The sequence below is a fragment of the Mesoplodon mirus genome (assembly GCF_964341445.2).
Source record: "Mesoplodon mirus genome assembly, chromosome: 11".
In the NCBI taxonomy this organism is placed as follows: Eukaryota; Metazoa; Chordata; class Mammalia; order Artiodactyla; family Ziphiidae; genus Mesoplodon; species Mesoplodon mirus.
The window spans coordinates 39,901,066-39,920,120 of NC_138987.1; the positions used below are offsets into that span (position 1 = coordinate 39,901,066).

At 61.6% G+C, this 19,055-nt stretch overlaps 1 protein-coding gene across 2 annotated transcripts; it reads right to left on the reverse strand.

Annotated features, from left to right (window-relative positions):
- Positions 1 to 123: 123 nt before the first annotated feature.
- TTLL12 (tubulin tyrosine ligase like 12) lies at positions 124 to 18,440 on the reverse strand. Of its 2 annotated transcripts, none has more exons than XM_082636958.1 (14): positions 18,178 to 18,440; positions 14,304 to 14,476; positions 11,974 to 12,172; positions 11,012 to 11,171; positions 10,799 to 10,932; positions 7,948 to 8,024; positions 6,539 to 6,655; positions 6,258 to 6,452; positions 5,800 to 5,911; positions 4,903 to 5,054; positions 4,449 to 4,530; positions 2,782 to 2,850; positions 2,050 to 2,188; positions 124 to 1,598 (listed from the first exon to the last, which is right to left on the reverse strand). In XM_082636958.1, the coding sequence occupies exons 1-14, from the start codon at positions 18,385 to 18,387 to the stop codon at positions 1,447 to 1,449; spliced, it is 1,971 nt and encodes a 656-aa protein (XP_082493084.1). In that variant the 5' UTR covers positions 18,388 to 18,440; the 3' UTR covers positions 124 to 1,446. The 2 variants fall into 2 exon arrangements, with proteins under 2 accessions (XP_082493084.1, XP_082493083.1); XM_082636957.1 differs by having other exon boundaries at positions 11,950 to 12,172.
- Between the last annotated feature and the right edge of the window lie 615 nt (positions 18,441 to 19,055).

Genomic DNA, 19,055 nt, shown 5'->3' on the forward strand with positions numbered 1-19,055 from the left:
CTTCTGTTTCTCAAAGCATACATCTTGATATTTTGGTTTTCTTTGACAATGAGCAGGGAAAACAACTGATACACCATGCAGGCCTGTGGTTCCAGGGCCCCCAAAGAGAAAGGGAGGCAAAAGTAGAGAAGGCATACTTTATTGTGGTACAAATCAAGTCCAGGAGGGGACAGGACGCAGCAGCTCTCCCACGGAGAAAACCAGAGATGAGGTGTCCTGCCCTCTAAACCTCTACTTGGCTGGAGGAAAGGGTGTTTCCCCAGAACACAGGCTGAACTTCTGGTTAGCAGAGACAGTTAGCAGAGACAGACACAACCCAAAAGACATGGAAGTAGGAGGCGCAGTCAAGTCCAGTTTTGCTACAAGGATCACTCTTGGCTTCAGAATGAAACAAGCACCTCCCAACACACGCATGCATGCACGCGCACACACACAAGACACGCACGTGCACACACACGCACACGTGTACACACACATGAAAGCTCTGCAGGCAGCTCCTCCACAAAAGTCAGACCCGCCGTCTGGTTAGCTGGACTAGGTACACTGTGGCAACACAAACTACCCTGAAAACTGACTCAAAATTTCAGAAACAAAATTAGGAAAGAACGAAAATTTTGTATTTTCTTCCCATAAATGAAAAAGTTACAAAACCCCCACATTCTGACTCTAGCTGGTGGAAGATGGCATTCTCCCTGGAAGCATCTTTCTCAGCCACCCACGGCCTGGTGCTCTGCTGCCCACACCTGTCCCCGAGTCCCCTCACTGGAGCATCCCAGCCAACCTCAGGCGAGGCTGGAAACACTGCAGTGCCCAGCGGGCGGGGAGGTGCTGGTGCCACATCTGGCCCTTCCCACGGGGCCAAATGGAAAGGCAACGGCAACCAAAGGCAGTGGCTGTCCTGCCCCGGAGCCTCGAGGGAGGTTGCTGGTGAAGGGGGGAGAAGGCTGGGTCTGAGAAGCAGGCTCCTAGGGGGACCTGGGGACGCCTGTCACAGGACCTGGGGCGGAGCGTGGGAAGCAGCCAGTCTGGGCCTGTTAACCGCTGGCCTCCCATGGGCGCTCCTAGGGAAGCTCGTTTCTGAGAACAGCGCATCGTGCTCCCCAGACCCCTTTCACTAACGCCCTCTGGAAGCACAGCACCCCAGGAAGCAAACTCTCCGGAATAAAGCCCTTGGCTGAGCTGAGACTCATCACCGCACAGACACAGACGGCAGTGAGGGGGGTGTGAGCAAGGGCCTAGCGCTCAGCCCCGGGGGCAGCACGGCTGGCCCTGCTCCTGACCGACGGGGTAGGGGCCCCGAGCCGCCAGGGTGTGAGGCTGGGGCCACGGCTCACAGGGTGGGGGGAGGAGGAGAGGGGGTGGGGGGCGGGAGCACGGTGCAGAAGCAGCTCCGGGAACCGAGGCTGCGATCCGCCCACGAGCACCCACAGAAGGGCCCGCGGGCGCCTAGACAAGGCGGGTGACGGGGCAGCGGTCAGGCTCATCCAGGTACAAGGTGCTGAAGACGTCGTTGAAGAAGGCCGGGTGGTACCTGCAGGCCCGCTCGCAGTCTGGGTTGAAGTTCACCTCTAGGAGCTGCGGCTGCATCACTCGCTTCCCTGATGCGCAAAAGCACGGGCATCACACTCCCAGGAGGTGGGCTGGGGGCCCCACCCTGAAGCCTGCTTGTCCAGGGGGAAGCCCGGAGCCACCTGCAGCCCCAGGAGCGACACGAGCCGCATCCCGGGGACTCTGGAAGGCAGGCGCGCGGCCAGGGCTGCTGCTCCCCCTGCGTTTCACGTGGGGCCCCTCCCCTTGTGAGCTCCCTCCCAACACCACTGCCGCCCACTTGCCTTTCCTGCTCGTGCTCTGCCCTGCAGGCCGTGGTGCCGAAAGGTGGGCCTCCCCTGACCCAGATCTCAGGCTAATTCGAGGCAAGTACTGACCATGGCAAGGGAGCAGTGACACCCTCCCTCTGTCCCCGTGTGGGCTGGGTGGGGAGGGCTGAATGACCACCTTTGGGTAAGCGGGGAGGGCACTTTGGATTACGGGGCAGGGGAGCCCCCTCACCATCTGGACGGCTGTCCCACTTCAGCATGAGGTCGACGGCATACATGGCCCGGGACGAGGGGTAGTCGCAGAGGCCCAGCGGGGGCGGCTTGGCACACGCCACCTGGAACAGCTCCGTGAAGGCCTGGAAGATTTCGGCCTGGGGGCCGGGGGAGACAGGGTCAGGGGCCCGCATGGCTGACGCTGGGCCCAGCCCTTCAGGGCAGCCTCTCCATATGGGGTTCACAGCCCCTTCCTGAGCCCTGGTCCCCAAACGGCCAAGTCACCTCCTCCAACATCCTTTGTGACTCCAGACCTGGCCACAGCCACCTGTGCCCTGCTCCCTCACTCCTGGCATCCACCTCCTGCAGAGCTGCCTGGGTCCCTTGCCTTGGAGCCCACGGCCCCTTCTGCACCGAGCAGCTCCTGAAATGCTTCCTCCAGCAAGTGGTAGCCAGCTTGTCTCTCTAAGCACGTTCCCGTGTACCCTCAGGTGTGCAATTCCTGGCACATACAGAGCCCTTTGCCGTCTGGCTGTCCCAAGGGTGTCCTGAATGCCTCACCAGGCCCCCTCCAAGGAACCCTCACAACACCCTACCCGGGCCAGAGGGGAGGAGGGGTCTCAGCCCACACCGGCTCCCTCACCAGCCCTGGTGGGAGGAGCAGGACCATCCAGAGGAGGCAAAGGCCCCCACCTGCCTGCCGCCGACCCACGAGGCAAGCCCTGGCCCCTCCAGCTCTGCCAGGACTCACCTGGACGCTCTTCCAGGGAAATTCTGGGTACTGCTTCTCAAACTCTGGGACAAACTCATCGCAGTGCATCTGCAACAGACACAGGGCCCGTCGAGCTCTGCCCGGGGCCTCCTCTGGGCAGGGGCGGGGGAGGCCTGGCCTGCCCCGCTTTCACGTGGAGCCCTGATACTTGCCGGGGCCCCAGGTTGGCGCCAGCAGCCTCTCCAGCTCCACCCCCGCAGGGCACAAATGGGAGGCAGGACACGGGGTCTGAGCTCTGGACACATTCACTTCTCAGAGTCTCAGTGTCTCCATCTGTAAAATGGGACAACGCTCCCCGCCCAGCAAACCCACTTTGCACAGTTGCTGTTGAGGCTCCAGTGAGGCACTGAACGTTGGGAGGCCCGGGCCAACGTGTCACCACGTCCCTCTCACGATGGTCACTGGACGCAGAGCTCGGACCCAAGTCTGCAGGGCCCAGGCCTGAGCTCACTGCCCGGCCCCAGCTCAAAGTGCCTGAGGACAGCAAGGGCTCCTCAGGCCAAGACGTCACCCAAAACACACCTGAGCAAGCTGGCCGTCAGCTCAGGTTTCTCCCAGAGAGGACCAGGACGGGCTCCCTATGGAAGCCCAACGTTCTCGCCCTGCTGGACACACATCCCCACACGCGGGGGCTTCAGAGGAAACGTGACCCTCGGGACGACACCTGCTATGTAGAGGAAAGGCACTCAGGTCCTCAGAGACAACCTCAGCAACATCCCGGGACCCCGGCTCGGGCTCGGGCTCCTAGGGACCAGCTGTCAACACAGCCCAGGACAGAGGAGGAAGGACCAGCAGCGGCCCTGCCGGCCGTGCACATGGCCTGGCCACTCGGACGGCGCAGCGCCCCCTAGAGGACTCCTCAGATATGGCACATAGAGAGCTCGGGGTGGCACATTTACTAAGAAATCACCACGCACCTTGGAAACACAATCCCCACATTCAGGAGTGGTTGCTTCGAGGGAGGCGGGGACCAGAAGGCCACCTTCAGGCCTTGTATGGAGCAGGGCGGGAGAGTGCCTGTGCCCTACTTCCTGTCTGCCCAAAACAGCCATAACCAACCTGCTGGTCCAAGAGGACTTCGTGGACCACACGTCGGGGGGCCTATTTCTCCTTCCCTTCTGCCTCCACCCAGAGCCGGCCTCTGCCTCTGCCCAGGCTGTGCCTCCCCTACCTGTCCCAGGTGCACCACTGGCCAACTGGGGGATCATGCCCTCACCTCGAAAGGAGCTGTGCTCTTTGCTTGAGGTGCCCGGAGAGCACGGGGAAGACAGAGGGCCCAGGGTCCAGGCAGGGTCACAGGCCAGCAGAGCCGCCCGCCCTGGGGGCCGTGGGACACGAACCTGTGTGCCTCCCACCCCTACCCGTCCTCATGCTCAGCGGGTCCCGAACAGAAGGTGGCCTGCGCTTCCCGGCTGAGACCCTGCTCTGCTCAGACTTGCCAGGGGACCGGGAAGCCTCAGGGGCCCCCTCAACCCAAGCAAATGCCCCTCAGAGCTGTGGGGGCAGCTGTGGGAGGGGACGCAGGTACCAGAAGGCAGCTCCCCTGACCGTGACGCAAGCTGCCCGGAAGACAAGCTGATGGGTGTCGGGTCCCGTCTGTGCCAGCCTCCACAGGAACCCCTCCCCAGGCCGCGCCAGGCCCCTACCTGCTTCAGCACCAATTCCGGGTCGTAGTTCATGACGGTGAAATGCTTCTCGTAGTCGTCCAGGTCGTTGAGTGCGAAGGGCCTGCAGGATGAGCGGACTAGACGCTCGAGTGGGTCCCGGGCACGCAGATGCCCAGAGCCCCCCCGCCAGGTGCCGGTTCCCCCGAGAGTGGGGCGGTCCTACACTGCCCCCGCCCCCCCCGGCCAAGGGCTAACCACGAAGACCCCCACTAGACCGGTAAACATCGTCGTGGTTTGAGGGGGCAGCTGCCTGTTCCACGAGGTGGTGGTGACACAGGCAGGGTGAGAATTACTGCCGTTTAACAGAAACGGGCTCAGCGGGGTCCCTGCTGGGTGCTTGGTGGTAAAGGAGCCCCGTGCAGGCGTTCTCATCCCGAGTAAAAGAGGGGCCCTGTCGCCCAGCCCCCAGCCCCAGCCCAGTCTCCCCAGTTACCGGTTGGAGAACCGCAGCCAGAACACGTCATAGGCGAACAACGTCAGGGGTTTCACCGACCGCAGGAGCACAATGTAGCGGATGTCGAACTTGACCCTCCCCACATCTTCTCGAAGGAACAAGACAGGACTTTCAATGTATTTGGACACAACCTGAGGACACAGATGCAGGCTCACAGGTGGCTTGTCGTACCCGGGCCAGGACAGAGCACCTCGACCTCCCCAGCTGTGGCTCCCACTCGTGGGACGTCCAAGTGCTGTCACCGCATCTGGAGGAACACTCACGCCCGAGCCCACCTCCCGTCCCGGTGCCATGAAGGGACCTGCTCCCTGCACTCCGCGTCTCCCTGTCTTTTCAAACCTGTGTCTTAGCTGCAACGAGCTCTTTATCTTCATCTTTAATTGAACGAAAAGATGCCACCAGTTTTTAGCTTTGACAACTGGATACAGATTCTCAGCCATAAATCCACCAACTCCCCACCCCACCACTGGAAACCTTCACGAGGGCCATCGAGGTGGCATTTTCCCTCGGGCCTCTGTCCAGGTGCACAACCTTGTGTCCTTCAGTTCCCCCACTGATGGGCCCTGTGCCACTACAGCGCTTTCGTCCAGGGCCCCGCGGGGCTCCCCGGCCTGGCCACCTCCCTCCTGACAGGTGGTCCTGTGAGAGGCACGGTGCGTGTGGGGATGCAGGTCAGACACACCCAGGGGGACTCCTTCCTCTCACCCGACTGTCACACAGCCCCTCTCCCCCGCTGGCAAGGGCAGGGGAAGGAGTGGGGGTGGTGGCTTTGGAGACTCTTGTGAGCTGAAGAATGCTGACGCCGGGACCTACCCACAAAGTCCCTCGCAGAGCCTCCCGCGGCCCCGCCCCCCCCCCAGCACCCCAGGGCCCCACCTTGGGGGAGCTCTCGCGCTGCCGGATGATGCTGTGCAGGCTCTTGGTGATGTGGGTGTCCAGGCTGCGGGCCAGATTCCAGGGCTTGCAGATCCAGTGGTTGTCCTCGCCCCTGGGAGTAGAGGGGACTACCAGGCTGTGCCCTGGGCCCACCCTCCCGGGCACTGTGTCCCCAGTACTGTGGCAGCAGAGGAGGGGCTGAGGGAGGGGTCCTACAGGAGACCTTAGGGGCTGGGCCTCAGGAGTGAGGAGCCTGACGGGGCCAAGGGAGCTGCCTTCCGGGAAGAAGGGCCGCCGAGCAGCAGCACACCGAGAGCCTGCAGCTCCTGGAACAGTGGCTGCCGCAAGGCAGGCGCTCAGCCACGGGGCGGGCCAGGCGGGGTGGCGGGGCCCACGGGAGCCTGATGGGCATAGGGTCTCAGCCGCCGCGGCTCTGGGGGGCGGGCGGGGGTCCTCACCGCCTCTCCCGCTGCTGGAAGTAGCTGACGAACTGGGGCAGCTCGGTGCGCAGGTTGAAGGTGCGGGGCAGCCAGGCCGGGCCCTCGGGGCCGCCGGCCCGGCGCGCGATGGAGGCCAGGCAGTCCTTCACCGTCAGCAGGTTCTCGCAGGGGAACTGGTTCAGCAGCACGCTGGGCCTCTCCCGGCTCAGCCTTCTGCGGGGCCCAGGCAGGCACCACCGGTCAGCGGGGGCGGGGGCCGCGGGGGGCAGCGGCGGGGGCCGGGCTGGGAGGCGCCTCACCTGTAGTCCTTGAAGTGCGAGAACTGATAGAGGATGTGGGCGTCCGCCTCGCTCTGGGTGAAGGTGAAGCGCGGGTGGCTGAGGTGGCCAAGCACCTGCTGGACGTCTGTGTAGACCCTGCGGGGGGCGGGGCGGGCGGGGCGGGTGGAGGTCGGCGGCCGGGCTCTGCCCCATGGCCTCCGCTTGTCCGCCCAGCGACGGGGCCACTCGGACCCCGGCGAACCCGGACACCCCACGTGTGAGATGGCACCACAGGGCCACCTCACGCTCCTCCCGAGGACGGACCAGGAGAACCCGAGCATTTCATCAGGCATGGGCTCCCTCCTCTCACGTGGAGACGGGACGGGTCCACGCGCTGGGACCTCTGCCCTCAGAGAAGGGAGCTGGCGCCCCGGGGGCCTGCAGGTGAGTGTGCAGGTGAGCGTGTGGCCGAGACACGCGCCTCCGATAAGGCCTCATTCTACACCGGCGCCCGCCGGGCCGGGCCCGGCCCCAGGCGGAGGAGAGGACAGGGCCTGGGAGCCTGTCTGCTGGGGGTGGGGGGTGGTGGATGCAGCCACACTGTGGAGTGTGAAGGCGGGAGGGAGGCCTGGCCCTGGACGGCGATCCAGGGAGGAAGAGAGGGGAGGAGCTGGCTGCTCGAGCGGGGCCGGCGCGGGGCGCTTAGTCCATGGCTGGGGCACAGAGTACAGCTGTGGGGAGGGGGCGAGGCAACGGGGGCCTCCGTGCAGCCTCCGACCTGAGGGGCTGGAGGGATGCTGGGCGGTGAACTCAGGTAAGGGGAGGAGGGCTGGGCCGAGGGCCAGTGGGAGGAGACCCCTGGAACCTGGGGGAAGGGGCCAGTGGAGCATGGTGTCCGTTCCGGCTGGAGCAAGTGTGGGCTGCCAGAGGGAGGGCCTCCCCCTGGAAACAGAGGCCAACCTGCCCCTGGCTGACCCGGGACCCGCCGCCGAGCCAGCTGGACGCCTGGTGGGCGTCACCCAGGACTTCCACTTCCTCACCCGTAAAAGGGAGCATCTGCTTCCACCCCGGGTCCAGCCTGGGTTTGCTGGCCTGCCCGGACTTACGTTAAGTTGCCAGCCCACACCTGCAGATACCTGGGAGCGGCCCCCAAGCCAATCTCGGTGGCTCTCCTGGGTGCCCAGCACCGTCACTGTCGGCACTGGCTCCCCGCTTCCAGAGGCCGCGCGCACCCCAGCTTGCCCTCACTTCTCGGGCGCTCTCTCTGTGAGCCTGAGACCCCACCCGTGGTGTTTCTGTCACTGCTGTGCTGCCAGGGGGCAGGGGACTTACTGAGGCCGCCCTGTACTGAGCACTGTTCCAGGAGTCATGGGGACTGTGAGGCGTATGTGAGGAAAGGGACCGACGCAAAGGCTCAGCACAGGCTGGGGGCAGGGTGGGCTACGTACTTGAAGACGTGGTCGCGGGGATATACCGCTGGCTTGATGGCCAGTGGCAGCTTCTCCTTGTTTTCCTCCAAAATGGCCTAGAAGGAAAACACTGGAGGTAGAAACAGACCTTCAAAGAAAGGAGCACACGCCTCCCCATCCTGTACATCAGGGTTTTGGGATCCCAGGGGGCACACCTGGACCTCAGGTAGAGCCCTTTGCAGGCACCGCAGCGCCCAGAGCCCTCTGACTACCCCCATCCCGGGATTCCGGGGCTCAAGGCCCCTCAGGTGCCAGCCTGTTTTGTATCAGAAGAACAACGTAAACATTGCTCTAAACCTGCTCATTGTCCTAAATGCTTCCTCCAAGTCACAAGCAGCCCAGAAGGTGCCCAACCTGTCCTGGGAGAGGGCTACCTGGTCCTCGGGGAGCCCCCAAAAGCTGCTCTGAGCTTAAGCGGTGTGATGGTTTAAACCATGTCCATAGGGACTTCCCAGGTGTCCAGCGGTGAAGACTCCATGCTCCCAGTGTAGGGGGCCTGGGTTTGATCCCTGGTCAGGGAACTAGATCCCACATGCCGCAACCAAGAGCCCGCATGCTGCAACTGAAAAGATCCCACACATGGCCACAAAGATCCCATGTGCTGCAACTAACACCCAGCGCAGCCAAATAAATAAATAAATAAAATAAAATAAAACATGTCCATAAACTCTTCTACATTCCTTTTGAAAGGCAGAGTTCATTCATCTCCCCTTGAGCGTGGGCTAGGCTGAATGAGTTGTTTATTTGCTATTTCACGAAAGGCCCTGCAGTCTCCTCCCCGCCTTCTCTCAGATCACTTCCTCCGAGAGAAGTCAGTCACCATGTCCCGAGGACGCTCAAGCAGCCCTGCGGAGAAGCCCACGGCTGGGGAGGAACTGAGGCCTCCTGCCCACAGCCAGCGCCACCTTGCCAGGCGTGTGAGTGTGCCACGTGGGAGCCGGTCCTCAGCCCCATCAAGCCTCAGACGACAGCCTGACTGCACCCAGCCGGGCTGCTCCCCATCTCTCTACAGAAAGCGAGAGATAATGAATGTCTGCTGTCTTGAGCTGCTATGTTTTGGAATAAATTGTTACCTGGCGCTAGCTAACTAATACATGCAACCCCAGGGCCCAGGGCACAGGCCTGATCCAGATGGGTCAAATGGGGAAAAACAACCAGAACGTTTTAGAAAACCAGTGTCTGGACTCTTTTCTCCTCTTCCTGGCCAGTGGAGGGCATCCTCCTCAACCCCCCACAAATGCTAATTTCAATTCACGTTCCTTTAACAACCTCAAGATCAGGAAGTCTTTGTTCCTAAGCCATTCTTAAACCTCCCTGCTTCGCATTCACTGACTTGTTCAAGTGTTTAAGCACCTACTAGGTGCAGGCACTCTATGAGGCTCTGAAACACACCTCTGAATTGAGAAGGGTGATCCCTGAGTTTTTGACAGGATCAGTTCAATTACCATTGGCTTAGGTTAAATTCATAGGGAAAAGTGCCAACAGGGCCACTGTGTCAGCCCAGACCTCCCAGTCAGCAGCATCACAGAACAGCTAACGCCACACACGCTTCCCCCTCTAATGCGAGTTAACTAGTTTACTCCTTTGCACAATCCTCTGGGGCATTCAGTGAGCACGTGATGTGCTCATGGGAGCAGGGAAACTTCAACATGTGGGGCAAGGCCTTGGTTTTGGACTCCCGCTCTTCCAGCAGCTGTGTGGCCTTTGGCAAGTTACTTAACCTCTCTGTGCCTCAGTTTCCTCCTCAGTAAAATGAAGATAAAAATAGGTCCAGGGCTTCCCTGGTGGCGCAGCGGTTGGGAGTCCGCCTGCGATGCAGGGGACGGGGGTTCGTGCCCCGGTCCAGGAGGATCCCATGTGCCGCAGAGCGGCTGGGCCCGTGAGCCATGGCCGCTGAGTCTGCGCGTCCGGAGCCTGTGCTCCGCAACGGGAGAGGCCACAGCAGTGAGAGGCCTGCGTACCGCAAAAAAAAAAAAAAAAAAAAAAAGAAGTAAGGTGTGTATAACCTTACCAAAAAAAAAAAAAAAAGGTCCAGATGTCCTAATGTAAGGATTACAGCACAACATGTCCATAAAGTGCTAAGCAGAGGCCTGTGCATCTCTTGGTTTCCAACTGGGACCAGCTGACGGGAAGCAGTGGCAGATCAGAGGGCAGGGGAGGAGGAGAGAGGGGCAGCGTGTTAATTCCTGCTCAGCCCTGCCTGGTTCTGTTCCCACAGGCTCTACTTGCTGCCCTACCCCAGGCTGCACCACCCTGGCTCCCTAACCTGGCCTGCCTCACGGACTGGGCCCTGCACTAACTCACCACCAGCCAGGCACTTGTGAGTGGTCCCTGGTGGGACCCAGACCACGAGCTGGAGCACTGCTGTCATCCCCAGCAAGGACACCCATGACGACCACTTGCTGGGGGCCTACTGTGAGCCAGAAGACATCCCATGCTGTGTCTGAACATAGTGTCCTCACATCCCTGGTGAGGGGGGTGTCAGGAAATGGAGAAACGGTACGGAGCTGGGATTCACAGCCGAGCCACAGAGCGCCCACTGCCCCCACACCCCAGCCCCTGAAAACAGGGAACAGCCGCACTGACCTCCAGTCCACCAGCTCTACCCAGACCCCGGGGTCTAGGCTCCAGGCTGGCGCCAAGCTGTGTGGCCCCAGGCAGCTCACGTCTGCTCCCTGAGCTCTGAGCCCCTTGTCTCTCAGATACCCGCAAACTCTCCTCTCCCCACCATGGCAGCCAGCTGGTGCTCAGCAACATCTGGTGACTGGGTGAAGAAAGCTCCAGGAGCCACCAGGCAAACAGGCCCAGGGGTCGGGGCTGGAGGCCACACCTGGTAGTGCTCGTCGGCTGGCTCGGGCGTGGAGGAGCTGAGGTCCAGCAGGTCGGCGGGGGCCCAGGGCAGCAGCACACACCTCCGGATCAGAGGGTCGGCCTCTCCATAGGCAAAGTCCCGGGTCACCTCCTCTGCACCAGGACACACGGGCAGTCAGGGGGTGGCAGAAAAGCACAAGCCCTTCCTTGGGGTGGGCGGGCTTTGACTTACCGCCCGTGTCCAGGTCCCTCAGGGGCCACAGCAGCGTGTAGGCCACCCGCTGGGGCATGTAGAAGAAGGGCGCGGTGGCGAAGCTGGGCACGTCCGCGTGCTGGATGCGCGAGCCGAACTCGTCCATGATGTACCACACCGGCACCTTCTCCTCGGCCGTCTGCGGGCAGAGCACACGCCACCCTCACCCTCTGCTCCGCCTCCCCGCCCCAAACACCTACCACCGGCCCGTCTATGCCCAACTCTCAGAGCCTGGAGCACCCACCACACACGCCTTCAGTCCCTTGAACCCGTGGCCTCCGGGCCGGCAGCCCTGCCCTGGCAGACAAGGACAACAGGCCAGCGGGCTGCCGTGTGATCACGTGTGTGGCAAAGGTGTATGGAAAGAATGCATTTAGCCTAGTAGCTACATGGATGTGTTTGGTTCTGTGTGCAGGTGGAGGAGCGGGGAGACTTCTGAGTTCAGGGAAGGCTTCCTGGAGGAGGCAACAGCTGAGATCAGGAGAAGCAACTTTTGCCTTTTCCCGGACCGGAGGTGGTGAGGGGCTGGAACGTAAGGGTGGGTCTGGGGAGGCTGGGGAGGCGGGTGGTGATGTAAGCCCAAGGACATGCTGAAGGGACTCAGCTCCACTCCCGAAAGCAGCAGGGTATCACTAAGGGCTTTTAGGAGGGTGACGGAACCACAAGAGGCCGGGAGAGAGGCAGCCAGGTCACTGGGGTCTGGGAGAGGGTCATGTACCATGAGCGCAAAGGCTGTGTGGACACCTGGGTCCCGGCACCGGCTGGCCCAAGGCAAAGAGTAACAGGCCCGTGACAGAGCCACGGGGAACCAGGGTAGTTTCCACTGGCCACAGAAGATGAGTCTGCTCACTTGCGGGGTAAAAGGACGCCTCCCGCTAGCCCTGACGGCACAGGGCAGCGAAGGCCTGTCTGCCTACCCTGGGGCCCGGCTGCCCGCTCACCCCGTGGCCCAGCTGGTAGGTCTGGTTGAACTTCCACATCTCCTCCAGCACCAGGTCCACGGCCTCGATGCTGGGCAGCTCGCCGTGGAACTCGACGCCCATCAGGTTGGCCATGCGGTGCAGCAGCCCGGGCACCTGCTGCAGCTGCTGGCGGGCGTGCGCCATGCGGCATGTCCAGGCGTGGTCGATAAGGAAGATGCTGTGGGCACAGGCTACAGGTGAGCGCAAGGCTACCACGCAGGCAGGGCAAGAAGGGAGGGTGGAAAGAGGGCCAGAAGGCGGGATCCGCCTGAGGAAGAGGCTGGGCTGAGGCCTGGACGCCGCACCGGGCCTGGGTGGGGATCCTGGCTCTGCCGACCACCCGCTGTGCGGGCCTGGGACAGTTCCTCTCCCTTTTCCAGTTTCTAAAACAGGGCAACACGGTCCCTATCCCCTATCACCGGAATGACGTGAGCATCAAATGAGACAAAACAGCATGCTGACTGTACACTGAATCCTCATGTATTCAGTGATTACTACAGCGATCACCGCGACAGTTAACTGTCCTCAACTGGATTTGGAACTGCTGGAGGGCAGGCCCACGCCCCCCAACCTTGCTACCTGCAGGCAGACACGCAAGGGAGCCCCACTCAGAGCTCACTCGTGCTTGCCCGGGACTTCTGGGCACTTCTTGGGAAGCGCCAGGGATTTCTGCGGGAGAGGCTTCAAGTCCCCACGTGCACGGACACTTGCAGTCCACACAGTCCGCTCTCTCTGCAGGAGCCCGGTGGGCCAGCTGCACAGCTCTCACACCAGCGTGGTGGAGGGTAGGGTGTCCCCACTGCAGGCCCAAGGACATGACTGCTCCCAGCCCACAGGTCAGGCTGCCCGGACACCATCCAAGCCCTGCTGGACTCGGAGGCTCTGAACGCACGGGGTTCTGCCTGCTGGGGAAGCAGCCCTGGCCCGGCCCCCTGCTAACATGGAAGGAACAGCCACTGCTCCAGTTCTTAGGTTAGGGGGCAAGCTCAGCAGTAGTTATTTTACTGCACTTATATTATTTTTTGTTCGCATATCCTGAAACAAATGATTTATTCCTGTCCTCATGCGTAGACTTTATGGCCATGTGAGACACGGCACAGAGCCAGGCCTTCAAAGTGGAGCATCTGGGGTGACCTGGGCAGATGCACACAATGGCTGCTGGACATGGTGGGGGCGGGGGAGGATGGAGGCTGGGGCCTGGCCGTTGGGGCGGGGTGGGGCGGACTCACGGAGGTCTGGAGGGAAGGAAGGCCCAGGAGCAGGAAGGACGGCGGAGCCGGGCTCCAGCCCAGACGCCAGCCCCATCCCTCCCCAAACCTGCCTGGCGGTGTGCGTGGAGGGGGCAGAGGCCAGGAGCTGCTTGAGGTGGCCGCTGGGCCTGAGCCCCACGGCTGGCACAGGCGGCAGCAAAGCAGGCGCCTGCATGGGTCTGCTGTACCGAACTTAACGAGACAGGGGAGACTGCAAGTTTCTGAGTTGGAGGGCATGGGAGTGGAGGACCTTGGCTGCTGTCATGGCCCGTGGGGGCCCTCCCACCCCACCAGGGGCTGGTGAAGGAGCCAGACTTCCTGGAGGAGCTACGGTCACAGGGGCCCGGAAACCCCCCGAGGCCAGCAAGTTTCTCCCTCGGGGTTCCAGCAAAGTTGGGCAGAGGGGTCTGTGGGCCTCTCCTGGCGGAGGACAGCCCCTCTTGGCCCCTGGGAGGCAGGAAGCTTGGGGGCCAGTCTCGGCTCTAGCCTTTCTACCCTGTGGCCTCGTGCCAGGCCCAGGCCCACTCCCAGTCTCGGCGCCCTCACGCGAGGAATCAAGCAGGCCACACTCCTCACGTGCTGGGGTGTAAAGCCCAGGGCTCCACCCAGAGACCGAGATTCAGCAGGACCGGGGCCGGTGGGGAGGCCCGGGGTCCCTGGACAAGCCCGGGCTCACGAGTTAGGGCTGCCCTGGGGTCGACACCACGATCTTAACCAGCTGTGTGACCCTAGGCAAGTCCTTCCCCATTGTTTCCTCATTGGCAAAACAGGAACTTGTCACACCTCCATGGAGGGACCGCTGGGACAGTTAAGAGGCGTGTCGGGGGGATGCTGCTCCCAGGACAGCATGAAACACGACTAACGCAGGAGTGTCGCCAGCGTCGGGGCTGACAGGACCTTGTCTCAGGGCTAAGGCGCCAGCGCCTGGCACCCAGGAGCACGCGTGCTTGCGATGACAGCTTCTCCCTAGTGGCAACGGCCTTGGTGACACCTTTCTAAAAGGGAGCCCGGCCCTGACAGCCACGGTGCGGACGAAAGGCGCCGGCCTATGGCTCCTACCTGTTGGGGTCAGCCGCCTGAAGCCCATTCTCGTTGGTCACAATGACCTTGTAGCAGAGCTCGCCGCCCGGGTTGGGCTTCTTCCGTGCTTCCCGGGCCGCCTCGTCCTCACTCTCCTCCTCCTCCACTTCCTCCACTTGCATTATCCCGAACATCTCCCCAGCGTCGAAGACCTGGGGGCCACAGGAGGGGGTGTTGGCACGACACCTGACCCGTTCCTTCCGCCACACCCCGGCCCCGAGGACAAACTGAACCCCTAGGAGAAGCAGGACCTCTTTATTGCTCAGCTACCCATTTTACAGGTGGGGAGACGGGTTCCTCATCAGTGAGAATGAGGCCCTAACCTCCCCCACTATCGCTGGCACTATCGTCCAAGGCCCCTCAGCCCGTGGGACCCAAACTTGGAGGTGGGACTGCACGCATTTGTCCCATGATATCTAGTCTGGCCTCTTGCATTACAGGGAAAATGCGGCTCAAAAGGCAGAGAGGGTGGCTCCAGTCACACTGGAAATGACTGGAAGAGTGTGGATCCTGGCGGCTAGGGATTGCACCCCTACTTTGTTCTCACCAGCACCACCAACCCAACACCAGGGCAGCGGAGGTGACCCAGAAGGAAACAGGGGCCCAAGAGCCTCCTGACGCCACCACGCCAGCCCAGGTCTGCACAAACCATGGCCTGGGTCTAGTCTCCTGAGGTCCTGCGCCAGGATGGGACAGAAGGTAAGGGCCTTGGTCCTTGAGTTTCCCTGGCAAAGGGCAACTGCCAACCACATGCAGCTGGTGAAGGTGACGAGCCAGTCGGTCCCCATATAGCCACACTCATGTACCCGGTGTCTGCCCCAAGTCGGCAAGGGGCCTTAGGGCAGATTCTGCAGCCAGGCTATGTGACCTTGAACAAGACACTGAACTACTCTGTGCCTCAGTTTCCCCATCCATACAATGGGAATACGAGAACCTACCTGAGGGGCTCGTTGGGAGGATTAAATGATTAACACATGTGAAGAGCTTAGAAGAAGCTAAGCTTGGCAAACCCTCTGTAAGCACTTGCTACCATCACGACACTTTTGAGACTAGTCTCTCACCTGGGAAGGGGGCATCATCCACCTTCCAGGAGAGCTGAGCGCGATACATCAATCAAACAGTACACAGAGAGTCCATGGCATACAGCAGGGACTCAGCAAAGGCCAGCTGCCCCTAAAACTTTTCTCATGACTCTATTAAAAACAGAAGATAAACTCATCCCAGTAGTTGGAAATCAGCCATCTATTCAGGCACAAGCAGCTTGGGATGTGCTGGGCAGGACAGGCACTTGGGGCTGTGAGGATGAATCACTCATGACCTTGCCCAGAGTGGCAGAGGGGCCATCTGAGAGGACCAGGTAAGCGGTGCGGGGGCCTGGAGGGCCGGGTAAGACTTTATGGGGAAGCTGTCACCTGAGGTGAGCGGTGAAGGAAGGGGAAGATTTAAACGTGTGGCCATGCCGTGGTGGTGCAAGGACTCCAGGCAGAGAAGCTGGGGCGGGAAGGGCTGTGGAGCCGACCAGGTCCATCTGCAGGGGAGCTTGGGCACTTTTTGGGACAGCGCCTTTAACCACCCCCCCGAGCCCAGGGTGAAGCCACTACCTTCCCTCCAGTTTGGAGATGAGAAGAGAGCAGCTCAGAGGCTGGGACTCACACCTTGGGCTTCCACCCAGAACCCCATACCTCCAGCCCTCTACCCCCAAACCTGACAGGAGGGAGGGGACAGTACAGGGCCTGGCTTCTCCTAGCTGTGAAATGGGGGTGATCACCATCCCCTCACAGAGGGTCTGGAGGAGGCCCTAACGAGGTAAGGAAGGGGAATGGTTTTGCAGCTGGGAAGTTCCTACAGACAGAAAAGAGCTGAAATTTACTGTAAAACACTCCCCATCCTTCCCAAGGCACCGGGGCCCCCGGCTTGTGGGGGGCTGGAGGGGCCCCATTCCTTGGTCAGCAGGTGCCTGTGGACCTCCCCCACACCTGGGCCCACAGCAGCAGGTTTGTCAGAACAATGGCTGCAGGTTTGGGTCTGGCAGTGGTGACTCACAGCTCTGCCCATAACCCATAAGGGCAAGGGAGGGTCATGGAAAAGTACTGGCTGTCCCTCAGCAGAGCAACAGTGGCCAGGCGGCCTGCAGATCTTGCGGCCAGGATGGAGGGGACATTACACTCTGGTGACTATGAGCTGGGCATGCCTCTCCACCCAATCCCCCACCAAGACCGTGGAAGTCGGAGCCATGTTTCCTGGTCCTCACTTTCCAGAGGGAGACTTGGACTCAGATGGGCAAGTGACTTGCCCAGGTGAGTTCACTGCCCGCAGAGGCTGGGGGCCGGAGCCAGGGTGTTTCCAGGGTGCTCCTTTCACCCAGTACACGAGGACCTTTTTATCCTAACAAACCGCTGGGGTCCCCTCCTGCCCAGCACAGGCCTAGGACTAGGGTAAGTGCTCAGGAAATGCTGGCGAATTGAAGGCAAGTCATAAGGGGGAAGGGAATTCACTGTTACAAAAAGTAGGTACCAATAATACTGCACCTTTTTTTTATAGCAACTACTTGTGTTTTGGGCAGGAAGGTACCTGGTCCAACCCTGATTTTAGAGGCAGAGAGACTGGCTGAAAGGGTACAGTTTGTCCAGCAGCCTTTTCCTGGCTCCAGGGTCCCACCTCGCCACCTGCACTGCTCAGTCTGTCTCGGCCCAGGAGGCAGCCCCTGCAGGAGCCTGGTTCCAGCTCAGAAGGCCCTAACAGAGGGCCCGTGAACGTGCTCTGGCTTCAGCACGTGGGCAAACCACCAAAACCCAGGGCCCACCCCTCAGCCAAGACCCTGCGGAGGCCCTTTGGAGACACAGGCTAGAGCACAGGCCAGCAGAAAGGAGCCGACCCCACAAAAAGGGAGACCCTTGAAGCATCTGAGCTCTTTTCATTTTTGTTTAGATTGTCGCCACCTCCCACAGCCTGTCTTCGTTGATCTGCAAAATGAAGGTGACCGGGGCTCAAATCAAATGAAGAAACACGAAAGAACTCTATGACCTAAACAGTTAAAGCCACACAAACTCACTGGACGTCTGTTTTCCCTGAGGCAGGTAGTGGCTGAAAGCATGCTTCTAGTTCTGAAGTCTGACAGACCTTGGGAGTGTCACTTCCTCTTCCTGAGCCTGTTTTCTGCACTGTATAAAGTGGGGGTGATGAATCTTACCAACCCCCCAGGACTGCTCTGGGCTTGGAAGTGTGGAGAACGCAGCACAGGGCCTGGCACACAACGGGAGCCAAAGTTCATTTTAGTTCCAGTTCTCGCCGCGGCCCTGGCCCAGCCCCAGATGCTGGCAGGACCAGGGCCACAGGTACAGGCTCTGGCCGCCACTCCTAGGCCACAAACTGCCATGGAGGTAAAGTCTAAGTCGGTCGTTAAGGCATTCGTGGCTCTTCATCCTCAGACCACCAGCCGTTTTCCTTGCATCGTCCATCAACGCCGCCCCCCAACTCTCCGCTGCGCGTCTCACAGAAGCCCGCCCCGCCCCGGAACGCGCTCGCTCTCCTCCCAGCCACCAACTCCCCCAGGCGCCCGCCCAACCTCCTCCACACGCGTCCTCCAGGAGGCCCTCGGCCGCCCCACCCCAGCGGCTCTCGGCCAAGAGCCGGCCCGCAGACCACACCCTTCCTGGTAGAAGGGTCCTGAGCAACCCATCCCCGGCGCGCCCCGGGCTCGCGCTGACACGGACTGGAGGATGCGCGCCTCGAGGACCCGCATCCCAGCTTCCCTTGCACCTCTCAAAGGGAGCCCGGGTCGCTCAGGACGCGCCCTGCACCCCGGTTCTCCCCGCCCGGCGCCTCGCCCTCCTCGCGTCACCCCAGCCCGCACCTCGTGCTCCAGCTTGTGCAGGAGGCGGCCCCAGTACCGCTCGGGGACCCCAGACGCGCGCAGCGCCGGGCCGTGCAGCGCCGCGAACTTGGCCCGGGCCCGCGCGTCCTCCTCCGGGTCCGTGCCCAGCTCCGGGTCCGGCTCCGAGCTCGGCGCCGACTGCGGCGTCAAGACCCGGCTGCCGCGCTCCAGCCTCGCGTCGGCCTGCATGTCGCCTCCACCAGTGCCAGCACCAAGTCCAGCGCCGCCGCAGCCCGAGGTCCCGGCCCTCTCGACTCCGCCCGCCCGCCCCGCCCTCCTCTGGGCGCCCCGCCCACCGCCGCCCGCAAGCCCGCCCACACGCCTGGCCTCCAGGCTAGCCGAAGGCAGCCGGGGCTCAAAGCTGGAGGGCGGGACCCGGGGAACCCAAAGGACGGGCCTTCCGAAGGGTACGCGCGCGCCACTGCGCGTGCGTGAGCGCGCGGGGGTGGTACGTTTGTGGCCTGGGGCGGCCGGCGTGTGCGCACGCGCGCCTGGTGGAGGCGGTGTTTTCTCTTTCAGCCCGCGGCTGCCCCGGGGGGTGCCGGGAGTGAGGCCTTCCATCCTCCACGCGGTCGGAAGCGGAAGGGACTCCGGCGAGTGCCTGAAGGGGAAACCGAGGCCCAGAGACACTGGTGTCCCGTATCGACCACCGGTGTCCCGCACCGACCACACCGACATCTTCCCAAGCTCAGAGTGCAGTTACAGAATTTCAAAAATCATTCTTTGATCGTCCTAGTTGTTCAAGTTCTGTTGCTTCCATAGGGATGCGTTTTGTTATTTTCCCATTTGCAACTTCTCAGTAATTGTAATTTGCTGGAAAGCTCAAAGACTAAAGGTGTTTTTTTTGTGCTTCAGTT

Coding starts and splice junctions, on each gene's coding strand:
- TTLL12 (XM_082636957.1), bottom strand. CDS start 18,387: ATGCAGGCCGACGCGAGGCTGGAGCGCGGCAGCCGGGTCTTGACGCCG. Junction 10,933..11,011: donor GAGGGACCTGGACACGGGCG/GTAAGTCAAAGC, acceptor GTCCTGGTGCAG/AGGAGGTGACCCGGGACTTT. Junction 2,851..4,448: donor CGGAATTGGTGCTGAAGCAG/GTAGGGGCCTGG, acceptor TGTCTGTTGCAG/ATGCACTGCGATGAGTTTGT.